General features: G+C 38.1%; 1 protein-coding gene and 1 pseudogene across 1 annotated transcript in view; one reads left to right on the forward strand and one right to left on the reverse strand.

The window, feature by feature from the left end:
* SPATA5 (spermatogenesis associated 5) overlaps nucleotides 1-20,465 on the reverse strand; it is a 245,125-nt gene that overhangs the window by 217,579 nt on the left and 7,081 nt on the right. Inside the window, 7 exon segments of the mRNA XM_014539027.1 lie at nucleotides 2,049-2,304; nucleotides 4,508-4,631; nucleotides 6,505-6,561; nucleotides 11,227-11,356; nucleotides 12,518-13,090; nucleotides 13,093-13,161; nucleotides 14,999-15,057. Of these exon segments, the coding sequence (XP_014394513.1) occupies nucleotides 2,049-2,304; nucleotides 4,508-4,631; nucleotides 6,505-6,561; nucleotides 11,227-11,356; nucleotides 12,518-13,090; nucleotides 13,093-13,161; nucleotides 14,999-15,057 (1,268 nt within the window).
* LOC102260195 lies at nucleotides 6,826-7,361 on the forward strand (annotated as a pseudogene).

A 20,465-nucleotide genomic window follows, 5' to 3' on the forward strand; every position in this document is an offset into this window, starting at 1 on the left:
GCGATCAGGCAGGCAGGCAGGTGAGCAGTTAGGAGCCAGTGGTACCAGATTGTGAGAGGGATGTCCAACTGCTGGGCCAGGATTGGGCCTAAACCAGCAGTCGGACATCCCCCAAGGGGTCCCGGAATGGAGAGGGTGCAGGCTGGGTTGAGTGGACCCCTCCTCCCCCATGCACGAATTTTGTACACTGGGCCTCTAAAACTAGACAAAAAAGGCTTTGTCCTAAACCAATATGTACCAGAAGAATATTTATATTTGCCTTGTGTCTACATAACCTGTAGTCTCCCCCTATTGTGAGTCCTTTTCATGGAAATCATAATGATCAAATAGAATAAAATAAAACTGACTTTCTTCACCAAACGTAAGATATTGAAAAACTCCTAAGTATATCTTCCAAGTTTTCCTTTCCCACTCATTTTTCTTTCTCCAAGCTCTTTCCATACATGCAATATGGCCAGATCAGAAGGACCAATGCACTAATGGAAGGGTATTCAAAGCCAACTAAATTAGATTAGCTATTAATCAATGACTTAGAGGTAAAAGTAACCATATTTCTGTACTAAAGTTCTAAAATAATTAAAATTCCAACTCAAAAATTCAATTTTTTCCATTACCTCAAGGGTTAAACTTTTTATAATTATTATTATTATTTTTTTAATCCTCACCAAGGATATATTTCTTAACTGATTTTAGAGAGAGATGAAGGGAGAGAGAGAGACATAGGTGTGAGAGAGAAGCATCAATCGATTGCTTCCTGAATGTGGCTTGAACTGGCAACCTAGATATGTGCCCAGACTGGGGATTGAATCCGCAACGTTTTGGTGTATGGGATAACGCTTCAGCCAACTGAGCCACCCAGTGAGGGCAAGAGTTAAACTTTTTTTAAAATATTGGATAGGTCACAAACTACAAGAAGAGAATTGACAACTGAAAAAAATTCCTCCAAAATATGAAAGGACTTAGAAACAAATGCCCATATCAGAAAAAGAAATAAATGTAAGAATATAAGATTACTAGCAAACCAGAGATGTTTTGAGATATGTGCCCAGCCTTTAGAGATTACCAAAAACTAAATACATGCTTTCAGGAAGAAAAAAAAAGGCCAGCAGATATTTTTCAATAAACTCTTACTTGCCAGTAAGCTTATAAATATTTCAATAGCTTATAAAAATTGGCCAAATTGGAATACCTTTTATTGGTTGAAATTACTCTGAAAAATTGCCCAAATATGAAAACGTATTAAGGGTTTCCCAAAGTAACTACAGTTATGCCATGGTGAAGTTCTTAAAGTCAAAGAGCCAACTGAATAATAATGCCCTTAAGTTTTCAGACTTAAATATCACTTTAAATATCACTACCACATACTCTGAGGCATAGAATTCTCTGGTTTCACAAAGTACTTTTATAGCAGTTCAACAAATACAAAGCTGATTCTTAAGAAAAATTTTGATTTTTGCAGGTTCCCTAATTTCCATAGCATAATGTTAATAAATGCTGTCGTCATTAACACTGCCATTAATGAATCTGGTTACAAATTCGTGTGTGTGTGTGTGTGTGTGTGTGTGTGTGTGTGTGTGTGTGTAAATTTAAGAAAAGCCTGAAAGCATATCTCTATATATAATAGAGAAATATGCAAATTAACCAGGACGCCGTAACAGGTCAACCAGACAGGAGGAGGTTGAGGGGCCTCTGCATGCCTGCCCTGGGGGAGGTCCTGATCAGCAGCAGCCACAGCTGCTTCAAGGGCTGGAGAGGGAGGCAGGGCCAGACCGGCGACTCCAGGTTGGGCAGTGCCGTTCAATTTAGAATCACGCACAGGGCTCCTAGTATACTATAATAGTGGTTATCTTTAGGAGGTACAGTTAAGGGTGATTTTTCTTTATTTTTTATAGTTTCCTGAATTATCTAGACATTTTTCAATAAATATATACTTTATGATTAGGAAATAAACCTATTTTCATTAAGAAATGAGATATAAATGATCAGTATGCAAATAAACCAGAGTTAAGTCCAACAACACATATAACTATATAGCAAATCAATCTCACCTGATTCATTACACAAGGCTTTCAAGTCTGCTCCAACATATCCATGTGCATTGTTTGCTAACTGTAGCAGCTCGGCTTCAGTGAGTACATGCGGTACCTTTCGAAGCAGTTTCCGAAGTATATCTAGCCGGTCCTGAGCATTAGGAACTCCAATCTCAATCTCTTTATCAAATCGTCCAGGTCGGCGGAGTGCAGCATCCAAAGCATGAGGACGATTTGTGGCCCCAATAACTAATATCTGTCCTTCACTTCCTTCCTAACAAAATAAAATAAAAACTAACTAATTATTCTTCTACAAGTAAAACACACACACACACACACACACACACACACAATATAGGCAAGGATGGATGGATCCAACTGTCCAGGCTGCTAAGTCCTATCCCTTACACTTTTATTATTCACCCTACATTTTCCAAAGCTTAGCCTAAATGATCCCTCACCTAGTTTTCCAATACTTACCTTTCATATATCACAAGTATGTCTCTCCCACATATAGCATCTTACCGACACTGTTCCTATGAATAATAACATATATAACACCCTATCATATAGTTATTTTAATTTAAATATTTTAAATGCCCTTTTCCCCTACTTGAAAGCAGAGATTATGGCCTACAGATTATTCAAATAGAAGAGATCTTTTATAGTTTTCAAAAAGATCTTCTTCACAAATGGACTCTATTTTAAATTTGATAATTTTTTAAATTTCTAAAAACATAGACAGCAATATAACCAACATCAGAGTACCAGCCACCTTGAATATGTATGGACTTTAACTCTCTGAGAATGAAATTATAAAGAACTATGCTCATGGCCTTATGGGTGGCTAAGTTGGTTAGAACGTTGTCCCATTCACCAAAAGGTTGTGGGTTCTATTCCCAGTCAGGGCACATACCTAGGTTGCAGGTTCGATCCCCAGTCAGGTGGTATACAGGAGGCAACCCATAGATGATTCTCTCACATTAATGTTTCTCTCTCTCTTTCTCTCTCCCTTCCTCTCTCTCTAAAATCAATAAAAGCATATCCTCGAGTGAGAATTTAAAAAAAAAAAAGATCTATGATCATGATCAGCCACCTATAGAAATTATCCAACATTCTATTCAGAAGAACCAAGTGTAACCTCACAGAGACAAATTTAACTGAAATGTGATTCAAAGAAAACTCAAACCTAACCAATTACACTGGATGTGCCAACAAAAAATGCATGGATTATAATGAATCCACAAATTGTGAATTTAGAAGACAAAAATACAGGCCCTTAAACATCTTCAGGCTAAAACATCAATGTCACATGCTTCCATTCCTACCCAAAGGCAAGAACACCAATCCACAGCAGGCCTTTCCCACGGGCAGAAGAAAAGGCAGCTGTGTCTCAGTAATTAAGACACTCCAACACAGTCTTACATCTGACTTCCTACTCACCAAGAATTCTAATTATAATACAGCTCTCAATATATATATATACACGCCTTTTGGGTGAAAATAGAGTCATCCGTAAAGCTGATAATTATATTTCTTATTATAAACAAACAAACTGGTACCCCGGTTTATATATCAGTCTTATGAGTATTGTTATTGTGGGTTGTCAGTCCTCACAACCCATCTCCAAAATACTAACACTGTATTCTCCAGCTTTATAAACTGAGAACCAAACCTGAGTGAGACAAGATGATCACATTTAGGTGCTGTCCCAAGACTGAGACCAGGTGGTCATCTAGTCTCCCCCAGATAGCAACCCTTGTCTTGTGTCACTCTTAAAATTATAACACATTGTTAGCAAATAATAGAGACTTAATACTAAACCTTCACGTTATTTTTGCATGTTCAATTTCTACCAATAGGAAGTAAAAACCAAAAAGTTCTAATAGTCCAGTTTTCAATATGCAAAAAGAGGACCTGGCATTACATACTTTTAAAATTTTCTTTAGGTTCTAAAAAACAAGTTCTGCATAAGTGTATTCTTCTGGTAAATGACTGTCAAGATTATGTATATGCCATCAGAGTGATAACAAGGTAAATTCCTTTTAAAGGTTGCACAATACATTATTCTCACTTTCTTTATTTTCACTTGCCCCCAAAGAATCAATTTATACATGTGTATATAAGACTTACTCAAGAAATTTCTTTATAAATTCTCCTAAAATTTAATCACTAAATCTTTATGATTTTTGTTTCAGGTTTTTAAGTTAGTAACATTTATTACAGAAGAAATCCATTGTTGTATATTATTTTACATGCTAGAAAAAATGTCAGATTATACTATCCTAGCAGTTACTAAGAAATCTGCCAAAGAAAATTATATTGTGGCCCTTTCCTCTAGTGTTTATAGCTAATATTTTTTCCTTACCCTAGATACTCCACAATTCAAGAATTTGATAGTGTTTGCTACTATATATACACAAATGATTAAGAATCGACCCCTTCCTACACAGAATCAATACTGGTGCTATACTTACTGAACCAATACCATCCATCAGTGTTAGCAGTGAAGCTACAACTCTTTTTTCCACTTCATTCTGAGCCCCTTCTCTTTTTGGGCAAAGTGCATCCAGCTCATCAATAAAAATAATTGATGGACGCCTAAAAACAAATAAGTAAAAATGAATTCGCTAATATACATTTAATTTTTAAATTTGACATGTGACAGGTTACATTTAGGATTTAGTTAATAATATTAAAGACAAAGGCAACAGGAAGTTAAACTGAAAAACCTTAGATGAATTCTTGCCCAAATTAACTCACCAAAAGTACATTCTAGTGGATCTGCCCTCAATTAAAAGAAGAGCACTGAGAACAGTCCACTGCTCATGAGATGAGAGTCTACGCCTAGGCAGAACTTACCCACTAATGCCTAGTGCATTGTTATGCCTCAATTCAGAAGCAGAGGCTAGAGATGTTGTCCCTGGGAACAGGTTTAAAGTCCAAGGGAGCAAAATTAGAAATGCTCTCTGTTACTTTACCTTTTAAAAAAAATTACTTTCACCCTGGCTAGTTTGGCTTAGTGGATAGTGTCGGCCTGCAGACTGAAGGTTCTGGGTTCGATTCTGGTCAAGGGCAGGTACCTGGGTTGCAGGCTCAATCCCTGTTCCTGGTCAGGGACCTTGCGGGAGGCAATCAATCGATATGTCTCTCACATGATATCAAATAACACTGTCTTGTTTCTCTCTCTGTCTCTCCCCCTCCCTTCCACTCTCTCTAAAAAAATCAATGGAAAAATATCCTCAGGTGAAGATTAACAAAAATAATAAATAAATAAGTAAGTAAATAAGTAAGTAAATAACTTTCATGATAGTCAATGTTCCTATAAAAAGATGTGAATTCGCCCTGACTGGTTTGGCTCAGTGGATGGAGCGTTGGCCTGTGGACTGAAGGGTTCCGGGTTCGATCCCAGCAAGGGCATGTACCTTGGTTGCGGGCATATCTCCAGTGGGGGGTGTGCAGGAGGCAGCTGATCGATGCTTCTCTCTCATCGATGCTTCTAGCTCTTTCTCCCTCTCCCTTCCTCTCTGTGGAAAACCAATAAAATATATTTTTAAAAAAGATGTGAATTCTCTCATAAGAGGAAACCTCAACTGCCAGGAACATAACAATGACAACAAAAATATACCAAACAATAAGGTATGCCCCGGTTCTCAAACCTTCAGTATTAGCACCACAAACTACTTATTTCATCCACTATAACTAGGAAAAAAATACTTTAAAAATTGAAGTTCTTTCAATAAGAGAGCAATATTATGGTAAGTTAAATGCCAAAAAAATGATAGAGCATAGCCGTATTATAAATAATATTACATTAGACCAAGTTATAGACCATGCTCTAATGCTTCTTGTAATATAACATGGTAGACTAATTTGAGGAACAGTATTCAACAAGAATTATTGTTAAAGAGCAAAATATTTGTCCCTTTGAAACAAAGTATAACAAAACAAAGTTTTGAGCATAAAGAGCTACTATAATACAATCCTCAAGAAGTCTCATGATATCAAATAACAATGTCTTAATTCTTTTCCCTTATGTATTTTTTAATTGAGATATAATTAACATATAACATTTTATTAGTTCCAGGTATACAACATAATTTAATATTTGTATTTTGTGAAATGATCATAAGTCTAGTCATCATGACATCTGTCGCCATGTATAGCTACAACACTTTTTTTTTCTTGTGATGAGATCTTTTAAGAGCTACTCACTTTACAATTTTCAAATATGAAATAGTTATATTAACTATAGTCACCATCCTATACATCACATCCCCATGACTTATTTCTTTAATAACTGGAATTTATTAGAAATAGATGAGAGAAAATGTCATTAGATTTACAACCTATTTCTAGTGCTACCATTACTAGTTTTGTACTATTCTTTCATGCTTAGTATAAAGTGTTGGTATCTCTACTTTGATTAACACAGCCTTAACTACTAATTTCAAACAAGAAAAATATAGAATACCGCAGAGTGGCTTCAGCAAATATCTGACGTAACCTTGCTTCAGTTTCCCCATAGAATCTGTAACAAATAAAATACATTTTAGGAACAACTCTCAAACTTTCCAAATATTTCCAGAATACTTAAAATTAACTTTCCAAAATTATTTTCCAAATTTAATTTGTATATAAATAAAAGAACAAATCTAAAACATTTCAACATGTGAAACATCCAGACAGAATACTAAGCAACCATTTTTTAATTTAAGCAACCATTTTTTTAAAAAAACACATTAAGCAAAGGATCTCGGGCACTGAGAGGAGGTGACCCTGCAACAGGTAACAAATCATCATTAGCCAAGATGTCTCAGCACCTGAGCCTCTAGCCTTTAAAAAGGAACCTCCCAAAGAGAAAGACTTTGGAAATGTAGGGCTCAGAGGGGTCCACATAACCACCTTATTTTGAGCTGTGAATCCAGAGTGCTTCAATATACCTATAAAACCTGCACGGCCAGTTATGGCGCAGTGGTTGAGCATCAACCTATGAACCAGGAGGTTAAGGTTTAATTCCCCATCAGGGCACATGCCTTGGTGTGGGCTCAATCCCCAGTGTGGAGTATGTAAGAGACAGTCAAGCAATGATTCTCTCTCATCATTGATGTTTCTCTTTCTCCTTCTCCCTTCCTCTCTAAAATCAATAAAAATATATTAAAAACAAGACACAAAAAATCTGTAATGGCCTTTGGATTGACAGCCCTTTCACTTTGGGTGGCTTATATTGGTTATCTACATGTAACATAAAAGAATAAAACAGGCCTCTATGAAGCTATTGATAGTGAGGAACACAGTTATATGAAGAGAAAAACATCTAAATGGGATTAATAGTGCTAGTTACTCTAGATGGAGATATAACAAGGGTCCTGAAATCATCAAATGATAGACTCTATAAAGGCATGACATGTTTCTTGTTTTAAAATATGTTAATGAGGAAACAAGATAGCAGTTGCAACCAGATTAGTATAGTTAATTTTGTCCTTTCAAAACTGTAGCCATTATCTCATTCTTTTTCAACAGAAAGCTTCTAAACTTTTTTTTTTATTAAATCCTCTTATAAAAGTGCCACGAGAATGGAAATCATTTTTGTAATTAAGTTCTATATAATAAAAGTACCCAGTGTTGTTAAATTTGCATAGTATTTTTAATATTTTAAGGTGAATTGTGAGGGTTTGGTTTTCTTTTGCTGTCTGCAAAGGCAATGTTTATTTTCTACCTGGCATAGAACCTATATCTGTAGAGAGAAAAAAATAATTGTAAATTATTGCAAAGCATGCAGTCAACACTAAAGACAAACAGTTTTTGGAGTCACAGATGGTTCATATATTTTGGTTTTTCATTTCGGCTAATTTTGGTCCAGAATTTTATTTTAATTGAAAAGATACTCCCACTTATCTACTAAAAGAAAGATTAAATGAGGGAATAATCCAAAGTAAGTGTAGTATTTCCTTAAAAAAATAAGTATGTTATATTGAGGTCTGATGTTTTTACTTGATTATAATTATTACCTATTTTAGTTTTCATAAACTAATGCTACAGTGATATGATAAACATAAGACTAAATGTTGTTGGTTATTTAAAGACCAGAACTATTCAATGAGTAAGGTCTCCTTACTGTCCTGAGTTTACCTGATATAATTTCAATCTTTCTGATAAGGATTCTGGACCTGTTTCATTTCTAGACATTTACTTCATTCTTCAAACCATTATAACTGGAGCTCAGTAATAAATCTTATCTCTGAAATTGTTTCATTATTACCAATAGTAACAGCATAGGCAGAGTTTAGCATCATAATGTAAGTTTTTAATTTCTAGTACTTTATTGTGGTTTTGCAAGATACATAAAAATGCAATTATGTCTGATCTGTAGATACTAAAGAGCTCAACTAATACAGTAATTACATGCAACTAAATTAAATCTTTACTATTGAGCCCTAAAAAAAAGAATTTAAGAAGTATCCTCCTATATAACAAAAGGGTAATATGCAAATTGACCAAATGGTGGAACGACCAGTCACTATGAGGCACACTGACCACCAGAGGGCAGATGCTCAATGCAGGAGCTGCCCCCTGGTGGTCAGTGCACTCCCACAGGGGGAGCACTGCTCAGCCACAAGCTAGGCTGACAGCTGGCAAGCACAGAGCACAGCAGCAGTGGCAGGAGCCTCTCCCACCTCCGCGGCAGCGCTAAGGATATCCAACTGATGGCTTAGGCTCACTCCCCTGCGAAAGGGCACAGGCCAGGCTGCGGGAAACCCCTACCCCCAAGTGCACGAATGTCATGCAATGGGCCACTAGTATTTAATAATATTGTTTATTCTATTAAATTATGCACCTACTATCATACACCATGACCAAGTAGGATTTATCCCAGGGATGCAAGGATGGTACAATATCCGCAAATCAATAAACGTGATACATCACATAAACAAATTGAAAGAAAAAAACTACATAGTCATATCAATTGATGCAGAAAAAGCATTTGACAAAATCCAACACCCATTTTTTGATAAAAAAAACTCTCAGCAAGGTGGGAATAGAAGGATCATACCTCAACATAATAAAAGCCATATATGACAAACCCACAGCCAACATCATACTCAATGGACAAAAACTAACACCATTTCCCCTAAGAACAGGAACAAGACAGGGATGCCCACTCTCACCACTCCTGTTCGACATAGTACTGGAAGTATTAGCCATTGCAATTAGACAAGAAGAAGAAATAAAAGGCATCCAAATTGGAAAAGAGGAAGTAAAACTGTCCTTATTTGCAGATGACATGATATTATACTTAAAAAACCCTAAAGACTCCATCAAAAAACTATTAGACTTAATAAAAGAATTCGGCAATGTAGCAGGATACAGAATTAACGCCAAGAAATCTATGGCATTTCTATACACCAATAGTGAACTTGCAGAAAGAGAGACTAAAAAAGCAATCCCATTTACCATCTCACCAAAAAAATTAAGCTACCTAGGAATAAACTTAACTAAAGAGGTAAAAGACCTCTACTCAGAAAACTACAGGACGTTGAAAAAAGAGATAGAGGAAGACATAAAGAGATGGAAGAACATACCATGTTCTTGGATTGGTAGAATCAACATCATTAAAATGTCCATACTACCCAAAGCAATCTATAAATTCAACGCACTTCCCATTAAAATACCAACGGCATATTTCACAGACCTAGAACGAACTCTCCAAAAATTCATCTGGAACAAAAAACGACCCCGAATAGCTGCAGCGATCCTGAGAAAGAAGAAAGTAGGTGGGATCTCAATACCAGATATCAAGCTGTATTACAAAGCCACTGTTCTCAAAACTGCCTGGTACTGGCACAAGAACAGACATATAGATCAATGGAATAGAATAGAGAGCCCAGAAATCAGCCCCAACCAATACGCTCAATTAATATTTGACAAAGGAGGCAAGAACATACAATGGAGTCAAGACAGTCTCTTCAATAAATGGTGCTGGGAAAATTGGACAGATACATGCAAGAAAATGAAACTAGACCACCAACTTACACCATACACAAAAATAAACTCAAAATGGATAAAGGACTTAAATATACGACCGGAAACCATAAAAATACTAGAAGAATCCAAAGGCAACAAAATCTCAGACCTATGCCGAAGCAATTTCTTCACCGATACAGATCCTAGGGCATTGGAAACTAAAGAGAAAATAAACAAATGGGACTACATCAAAATAAAAAGTTTCTGCACAGCAAAAGAAACCATCAACAAAACAACAAGAAAGCCCACTACATGGGAGAACATATTTGCCAACATTATATCTGATAAGGGCCTAATCTCCAACATTTATAGGGAACTCATACAACTTAACAAAAGGAAGATAAACAATCCAATCAAAAAATGGGCAAAGGACCTAAATAGACACCTTTTAAAAGAGGACATTCAGAAAGCCAAGAGACATATGAAAACATGCTCAAAGTCACTAATCATCCGAGAGATGCAAATCAAAACAACAATGAGGTACCATCTCACACCTGTCAGAATGGCTATCATCAACAAATCAACAAACGACAAGTGCTGGAGAGGATGTGGAGAAAAAGGAACACTTGTGCACTGCTGGTGGGAATGCAGACTGGTGCAGCCACTATGGAAGACAGTATGGAGTTTCCTCAAAAAACTGGAAATGGAACTCCCATTTGACCCTGTGATCCCACTTCTAGGAATATATCCCAAGAAACCAAAAACACCAATCAGAAAGGATATATGCACCCCTATGTTCATAGCAGCACAATTCACCATAGCTAAGATTTGGAAACAGCCTAAGTGCCCATCAGTAGATGAATGGATTAGAAAACTGTGGTACATCTACACGATGGAATACTATGCTGCTGTAAAAAAGAAGGAACTCTTACCATTTGCAACAGCATGGATGGAACTGGAGAGCATTATGCTAAGTGAAATAAGCCAGTCAATGAAGGAAAAATACCACATGATCTCACTCATTCATGGATAATAGAGACCATTATAAACTTTTGAACAATAATAGATACAGAGGCAGAGCTGCCTCAAACTGATTGTCAAACTGCAGCGGGAAGGCTAGACACTGGGGGTAGCGGATTGTCAAGGGCGGGGAAAAAAGAAGACATATGTAATACTCTTTGTAATACTTTAAGCAATAAAACAATTTAAAAAAAATAAATTATGCACCTACTTGCTTATAATTTCGGGACCATTTATTACAGAGACATAGGCTCCGACTTCATTAGCAATAGCCCTGGCAATCATTGTCTTTCCAGTACCTGGAGGGCCATACAGTAACACTCCTCTAGGGGGAGGAATTCTTAGAAGAAAAAGAAGAGAACACTGGGTTTTACTAGGTTTTCTGTAAGTGTTGTCATATGACTTAAAACATGAGTTAAAAGTATAAATTTACCTTGTATCACTAAGTAAAGTTAAGAGTCAGATCTTCCTTATTCTGCCCAGGAAGACGTATACACTGACTTCCAGCAATGACTGTTTCTCTCTCTATAGATCCAACCTGTCCAGGCACTTTGGTAAAAAACTGGCTGGACACTGTTGTCATGCCCCATTCCACATTATCAAAACAAAGTCCAGACAACAAAAAGCTCATAAAGCAAGCCACCAATCCCAATTTTCAGCATACATGCATTCCTAAGAAAATGTCAATCCAAGGGTTCATTTTATATACATACTAGAGGCCTGATGCACAAAGATTCATGCAAGAAAGGGCCTTCCTTCCCCTGGCTGCTGGCACCACCTTTGCTCCGGCCCACAGCCATCTTTCTGCCTTTGTTCCAGCCCGGAGCCACCTTTCCACCTTCCCATGATGCCCAGAGGCCCGGAGCGGCTGGGGCGGTGTGGAACGCCTGCATCCCGCCCCACCCCTGGGCGCTTGGTGCCTGCATATGCAAATTAACCTGCCATCTTTGTTGGGTTAATTTGCATATTCACTCCTGGTGGACCTCATGAAGGTATGGTCAATTTGCATCTTTCTCTTTTATTAGTGTAGATAATGGTTCATAAAAGAGGGAAAAGCAGAGAAAGAGATGGTATGCACCAAATATATGCAGAGAATTGGGCAATAACCACACAGAGGAAACCTTGAGTTTCCTAGGAACCAAGTCAATGCAGATATCTGCACACAGCTACATTTCCTGAGAAGTTTCACCCAGCATATCTGAATGTTTGGCTTATTTCTTTACTCATTACAGCTGATCTAACCTGACAAGAAACTTATTCTAGATACAATACAAGCAACTGTGAAAGTATGCAATTAAAAGAGACAAGGCTACAACTAACTCATTACAACCTAAGAACATCTCACTTAATTGGCATTTCCCAAAGCAACTCACACCTCCTACCATACCTACCACTCAGGAAAGAAAAATAGGAAAAGAGGGTGAGCAATTATTAGATAAGTGGAATGAGCTGACTTTTTGAGTTTGAATTGAATACTTTTGGGTACAATGAAGAAATCATACCATAACTCTTGAATAGTTCAGGCTGCTTGAGAGGAAGTTCAATTATTTGTCTAATTGCTTTCAGCTGACCATTTAAGCCTCCTATCATGTCGTAAGTTACTTTGAACTGGTTGTCTTGCTCTTTTGAATTTGTACCAATTTTTATAAAATTGACTCTCGTTGTTGAAGAAATGAAGTAGAAAGTATCAGTGTTGCACTTTGCTCCCAGATTGGCTGGCTTTAGGAATCTCTCTTCATTGATAAGGTACTCATTTCCTCCTCTGGCAGACGCAAAGCTACATTCAAGACCTGTAACTTCCTCTGGCCCAAGCCCACTGCTGCCACCAGGACTCTGTGTGACATTTGACAAACTGTCACCAGTTTTATTTATCTTTCTGTCATCTACTGGTTTGCAGGGAGTACTGCTTGATGGTGGGACCCGAGGCTCTTCCAGATCCAACTGGCTTAACTGTAAGGACATATCGAGGGTACTGGCTTCTATGCTGGACCGTTTTGAGGCCATTCCCTGAGCATCAGTATCAGAGTCACTCTGAAGCCTTCTCAGTATCATGCCATCTGCACCCCTTTCACTCACACTTGCAACATGCATGGTCGTCCATAGAATGTAATGTATAGAAAGTTGCCTGGTAAAACAATCTTGTCATCTAGAAAACAATTTATCGAATATATATATTAGCACAAGTTTTCACCCATTTAATGTTTAAATAGCATTTGTTTTATCTATTAACAAATCTACCTGACTGAAAAGACTAAATCAAAGAAGGCAGTATTAATAAAATAACTGCCATGAAAAATAAAGGCCCTAATATTCCCCTAATAAGGGAGCACTATCTGGAGATCAAAGAAAAACAAGATGATTCTCTGAAATGGGGAAGATTCTATCAACTACATTAACAAATGGACAGACAATCTATCCTAATATATAAAAAGCCGGGTCGTAACGACCGGTCACAACCAAGGCTTGACCAACTGGAAGTCAGTCCTGCAGTCAGTGCTGGGTTGCCATGGCAACCAGTGCTAGTCGCGATGCCCCAGCACTGATTGCTGAGGGGGCTGTGAATCAGGGCCAGAGAGAGGCCTGAAGAGAGAAGTAAGGACTGATCCATTGCCTCTGTGGAAGCTTTTGATCAGCACTTGCCTCTCTCTTTCACTCCCAGTCTGGCCAGCAGCCACACCTCCATTTCTCTCCAGGCTTCCACCAGGACTGCTGATCAGCCCACCTTTCTGATCAGGCCCCGTTGATAGGCCCAGAGACGCTGACTGGCATAGGAACTGGCCAATCAGAACAGAATCTGGGTGCTATGAGGAGTGAATGGCTGCCTAGGAGGCAGAGCTTTTGACATTGATTGACATAGTAACCGACCAATCAGAACCAAATGTGGGTGCTGTGAAGAACCAATGGCTGTCTAGGAGGCAGAGCTTTTATGCTGACATAGGAACCAACCAATCAGAACCAAATTGGCCAGCAGAGGATAGCAGTTTGGGGCTGTTTGGGGGCAAGATCAGGCCGGCAGGGGAGGGCCGTTGGGGGCGAGATCAGGCCGGCATGGGAGGGCTGTTGGGGGTGAGATCAGGCCGGCAGAAGGGGGAAGTTGGGGCAACTGGGCTTGCAGAAGAGGGCAGTTGGGGGCGAGATCAGGCCGGCAGGGGAGGTCAGTTAGGGGTGATCAGGCAGGCAGGCAGAGGCAGTTAGGGGTGATCAGGCAGGCAGACAGAGAGGTTAGGGGCGATCAGGCAGAGGCAGTTAGGGGCGATCAGGCAGGCAGACAGGTGAGCAGTTAAGCAGTCCCACAGGGATTGGGCCTAAACCGGCAGTTGGACATCCCCCAAGGAGTCCCCAATTGGAGAGGTTACAGGCTGGGCTGAGGGAACCCCTCCCCCTGTGCACAAATTTCATGCACCCAGGCCATTAGTATTTGATAATAAACTAACCCAAAATGGCACACTTAAACCAACAAAACAATATAACATTTCTCATTGGAAAGAGCAAGAGCTCAAGGATTCAAAGTCTCGGTTCTCCCACAGACTTTGTCCACAGACACGCTGTATATTCTCTCTGTTGCTCAACTGCCAATCAATTAATTGGGGAAAAGAATCCCACATCCCTATCTTAATAGGACATTAATTCATTGAGGAGAATAGTCTCTATGCTGTTTTGAAGAAAACTATCAAGTAGACAACACTTCAAAGACACATTACCATATATGCTGCTGCCTTGCTTCTTAAAATTTAAAAAAATATTTAAAATATGTCTCACCATTGCCCTAACCGGTTTGGCTCAGTGGATAGAGCAACAGCCTGCGGACTGAAGGGTCCCAGGTTCAATTCCGGTCAAGGGCATGTACCTTGGTTGCGGGCACATCCCCAGTAGGGGGTGTGCAGGAGGCAGCTGATTGACGTTTCTAACTCTCTATTCCTCTCCCTTCCTCTCTGTAAAATATCAATAAAATATATTTTAAAAAAAATTAAAATACGTCTCACCTAGTTTTCTCAGAAGACAATCAGCCAATTGTTCTTCATTAATATCCACATTTTTGTCACTGTAAAGGTTTGGGGTAGGGAAAATAGAAATAAACATTAAGTACACCAGAAATTTAAATGTAATATAGCATATACATAGTTGTAATGCAGACCTAATGAAAAGCATAGTTTACAACCTGGAAATGATCTACACAATTTTGGAATGACTTACAAATTTCAGCTAGTTCTTAAAGCCATAAAAATCTCATTTATAGTTTGATGTCCTAGTGGCATAAATCAATGTTCTTCAAACATAGGGTACTTCCCGCAAGTGGATCATAATCATTTGTCAATCCTACCCACCATTTTTTTAATAGAATACAAATGTCAGAATATATCAAACATAGAAAGGTTAAATATTGCTTTGTAAGACATTATTACACACAAACATCTATATACTTGTTCTATATAAGTATATGTGTGCATATGTGCACTCTATGTATATATACGATAGATGTGTATGTACAATGAACTACAATGAAAAATGTTTATTCTTCGTCAGTCAGAAACATTTGACATGCTGACCTTAATTAACCCCTTACCAAACTTGCCTAGCTTGGCGAAGGGCTTTTATTAATAACTTAATGTATTCCCTTTGTATAATTTATAAATTATCTTCTAGGAAAAATAAACCCTATATTGTACTTTATCTGAAGAGGTAGAAATAAGTAAAAGGAGAGTGGTACAATCAAAGTTTATTCTAGAGAAAGGGCATGCCTAAGAAAAATGGGAACCCTTTTTTGACTGATAACTATGTCTGCCAGGAAGGACACTTGTTTGAGTATAGGAAGCAGGCAACCCTAAAAATCATGGCACTTGTACAGAACCATGTCCTTGGAGAAGATGTGCATTTTTCCTCCTTCTCCATTTGTAAGCAGCCCACGTGACCTTCGGTTGTGAACTCTGCCAGACATCAGTGGACCCTTCCACTGATCGAGCCCAGTGAAAGCTGTTTTAGCAGGCTTTTCTGGGCCAGATCTAAGCCATGTCCTCAACTTTCTCAGTAACAAAACCAATACAGTTGATCTTCATTATTTGAAGTTTCCATATGTGCAAATTCACCTACTTGCTAAAATTTACTTGTAACCCCAAAACCAGTACTAGCAGAGCATTCCCAGTCATTCATGGATGTGTGTAAAGTAGGCAAAAAATCTGAGTCTCACAACACCTTCTTCTTTCAATTCTCATCACAGATGACCAGAGGATGGCAACTGGAGATGATGGGGAACAGTGCAATGTATAGTGAAAGTTCCAGCTCTGGGACCTCACTCTGGCAGCTGTTAGTGACATGGCCTCACTTCTGAACTACCTCTTCTCTTTTGTAAAATAAAGAGAATAGGATATACCAGAATGAGTTGTTTTAAGGATTTAATATTATAACCTATATAAAACATATATACTTGCATATTTATATCTATATATGTTAAATACACACACATACATATACATATATATACATACACACACACACATATACTCCTAGGAGCAATGGTTCAGTATTTGCTAATTCAGTTTTAGGGACAATTTTGTAGGACACAATACCACAAATAACGAGAATCGACTGTGTGTTCATGTGAGAAAGAGAAATACAAGGAGAAAATTTAATGAATCAAATGTATATATAAACTAAAGAGGAAATTATATGTATCCATAAATGCTTAAATTTACTTGTTACTAGAACTCTGAACCTAGTTATACTTAAATTGTTTCCATTTATTAAAGTCTGAATAGGAGATATTTATAATATGTAAAAGAACAGCAAAAACAACCAATTTTGCTTTTATAACTGAATAGGTGCAAATAAAATCATTTCCACTAGAAGGAGCTCTAAACTTACTAATGAAATGTTTTAGCTACAGCATAACAGGATTTAAGCAGCAGATTAAAATTAATGATTTTTCTTACTGGAAATTTTCTTGTCTAAGCTCTTCTTGCTGCCACGTTTAAAACAAAACATTTTTTTTAAAATAAAAAGTTTAAAACCAAGCTTCCATGGAAAACCTATATATTCCCTCCATAACAGGAAATCATTATCACCTAAGAGTGCTGTGCCCTCAAGAGTGATCATCGAAACTCCAGTCAAATGAGTGAGTGTTGTGCCTGCAGCCCTGTTTGAAGTCAGTCTGGAGAAGAATCCTGTGCAATCCGAGCAGTAGCACTAACCAACCCACACAAGAGCGGGCAAGTTCCTGCCTTCTCACTGAGCCCATTTCCTCATCTGTGAAAAGGGGTGGGTAAGGATACCTTGCAGGATGTTTAGAGGGTTAAATGGGAAAAAAACGGAAAGATGTGTGCATGCACATGTATGTGCTAGTACACAGCTGGTGCTCAACACATGTTATATTTCTTTTCCTTTCTGCTTTTCATCATTTGTTAAATGTTTGTTAAGTGCTTTGAAAACATTTTTCTGTTTTTAAAGGAAAAAATATGCCAAAGCTCAGGCTTGGCATCTATAAAAGTAGCAAAAGAGAAGAAAATATTTTAAAATCAAGCTTGATTGGAAAATGTTCTGTGATTCTTACATTAATATAAACATCAGTCCCCAACTGTTACTAGGGTCATATTAAAATTTCAAAAGTTGCTTTTTAAAAACAAATTTTGATAAGATTTTTACATGCAAACTGAATCAAAATCCTATTAGATACAGAATACCCAAGGGGATGGGAGATATGCTTTAATTATATTGATATGCTGCTTCAAACAACTAGTCTTTGGTGAGGGGATATTTAAAAATCTGATAGAAATAACTCTCTCACTAGATTGAATAATAAACGAGTTAAAATATACAATCAGCCCAGCCGGAATAGCTCAGTGGTTGAGCATCGACCTACAAACCAGGAGGTCATCGTTCGATCCCTAGTCAGGACACATGTGAGCTCGATCACCCAGTGTGGTGTGCAGAAGGCAGCTGACCAATGATTCTCTCGCATCATTGATGTTTCTATCTCTCTCCCTCTCCCTTCCTCTCTGAAATCAATAAAAATATATTTTACATACACACACACACACACAATCAGGTACTTTGCTTGAGCAGCCTTAATTAAAATTTATTTCTTGCCTACTCACAGTAGCCTACTGCCTTCTTTATAGCTGTAAAAAAGACAAGAAGCCCTGAGTAGTATACTGCAGACCAAGATGAAAAACATAGTTAAATACCCATTAGCAATCATTCTCTCACCTAAAGTGTCAGGGCACACTCTAATCAGAGTAACGAGAGAGTCCCTAGTCCCTAAGTTACATAGCACTCGTCTAGCTAGCACTGTGTAATACAGGAGGCAACTAGCCACTCACATGTGGCCAGTCCAAACTGAGATGTGCTATAACTATAACATACTAGTACACACTGGATTTTGAAGACTTCGTTTAAAAAACAGATATGAAAAATATCTTATTAATAGTTTTTTATAGTTATAAGACTTTACACACATTAATTAAATAAAATATATAATTATAATTAATTTCTTTACTTTTTAAATGTGATTACTAGAAAAGGCAAAATTACATATGTGGTTCACACTTGTGACTTTCATTATATTTCTACTGGGCAACACTGATTCAGTCACCAAAGAAAAGAGCCAAACCTGAGCGCCACGTCCATTTCCTCAGCCTGTATCACAGCACCCAAAAGAGGCTGGACATGGATGGCATCACCAACTCTGACACCCATATTCTTCTGTGCTATGTCACTCAGGCCAACCTTGCCTCCAGGAAATCCTGATACAGGCCAGGCCACACAGACCTGCCAGGAGAGATAATAAACATTCACAGAATATCAGTAATTTATAAAGCAGAAAATTAAGCATAGCCAAGTACATGGATCTGCCAACCCCCAAAGGGGTTACAATCTGACACAAGTTACAAAAAAAAGTTTTATACATATTACATTTTTTGCAAAGATCAGGAATGACCCCACAGTGAAAATGGTGAAAGATCTGAGAGGTAGGGTTAGGAAAAGAGACCAAGGTGAGAAGAAAATGAGATAAAATCCGGAAGGCAAGCTGACTATCAGGTAACCCAGCCTAGAGCATAAACTACATCCAAGAAATAGTAAGGACTTCAGCACCAGAGTTCCTGGGAACATGGATCTCATCAGACAAATGTTAATAAGCTCCAGATAGAGGGCTGAGTTCATATATTTAGTGTCTTCTCGTCCACAAGACACAGTAAAATTTTTAAAAATATAAGCCCAGAACTATGAAAAGGATGGGAGGCGTGACACCAGCAGATAAGAGATTTCAAAACCTTTCCAGAGGGCCCTAGTGGATGAGAGAACACTGAGTAATGAAGTAGAGAAGATACGGCAGAGGTAGAGGCAGGGGCCGGCAGCAGAGAAGAAAGCCACGCTGCTGAAAATACCAACAAGGAGAAACACAGCTGAAACCAGGGAGGGTAATCAAATGTATAAAAAAGAGATGACTTCATACCCCAAAACAGTATTTCTGTAGAGAAAAGTAACAGACTGGGAAGGCCTCCCAAGGAAAGGTCTCTCTCTCCATTATGACATTTAGGGCTATATTCCCACTGTAATCATAGACATCAAAGGAGGGGAAAGTTTACATTGGTGTGAGGGTCTTTAAAATATAGTTTTATATTTTTCCCTGCTTGTTCTGAAAATTACAATTTAAAAAAAAACAACCCTCAAATCTTTCCAAACTAAGTAAATGACAAGGACTCTTACCTCTTGTTTTCCATGTAAACTGGTAAGCAGCACTGGTCGGCCAATAATTATATTTGCAGACTTCATAGTGCCAAGTCCGAGTTGAGCAAGGGAATTCTGGAACTTTTTAGGAACTTTGTCATCTACCAAGAAGCAAAAAAAAAATGATTTTGTACTATTTTGTCACTGAAGTTAAGGCATGCTTTCTTTTGAAGGAAACAAAAATCCTTTATCCACATAACCACATGAATACACTTACTGTACCCTGAAGAAACCACTGTAGCAATCCTTACTTTAACAAATAAACTTAAAACCAAATCTTTTGAGGATCAAGACAGTATGAGTGCTAACTAAAAATTAAAAAGTTGTTTTATGGAGTAGGTATTAGTTTTCATTATTTAAAAAAAAGTCTTGCGAGAGAAACCAAGATGGCGGCATAGGTAAACACCGGAAATTGCTGCCTCGCACAACCACTTCAAAAATACAACTAAAAGATAAAACAGACATCATCCAGAACCACATGAAGGCTGGCTGAGTGGAAATTCTACAACTAGAAGGAAAGAGAAAAGCATACTGAGACTCAGAGGAGGTGCGGTGTGGAAGTAAAGTGCAGAGGCACAGAGGCACACGTGGAAAGGGCTGGCGGCTGAGGACACGGTTGTCTTTTTCAATCGGGAGGGAGTCTCAAGCTCCCGATTGCTCTGAACTCCAGTTCCGGGCGAGTCTCTGGGGACCCAGACTCATACGGGGAGAGGCTGGACTGTCTGGCAT

The sequence above is a fragment of the Myotis brandtii genome, unplaced genomic scaffold, assembly GCF_000412655.1.
Source record: "Myotis brandtii unplaced genomic scaffold, ASM41265v1 scaffold208, whole genome shotgun sequence".
NCBI classification, from domain to species: Eukaryota; Metazoa; Chordata; class Mammalia; order Chiroptera; family Vespertilionidae; genus Myotis; species Myotis brandtii.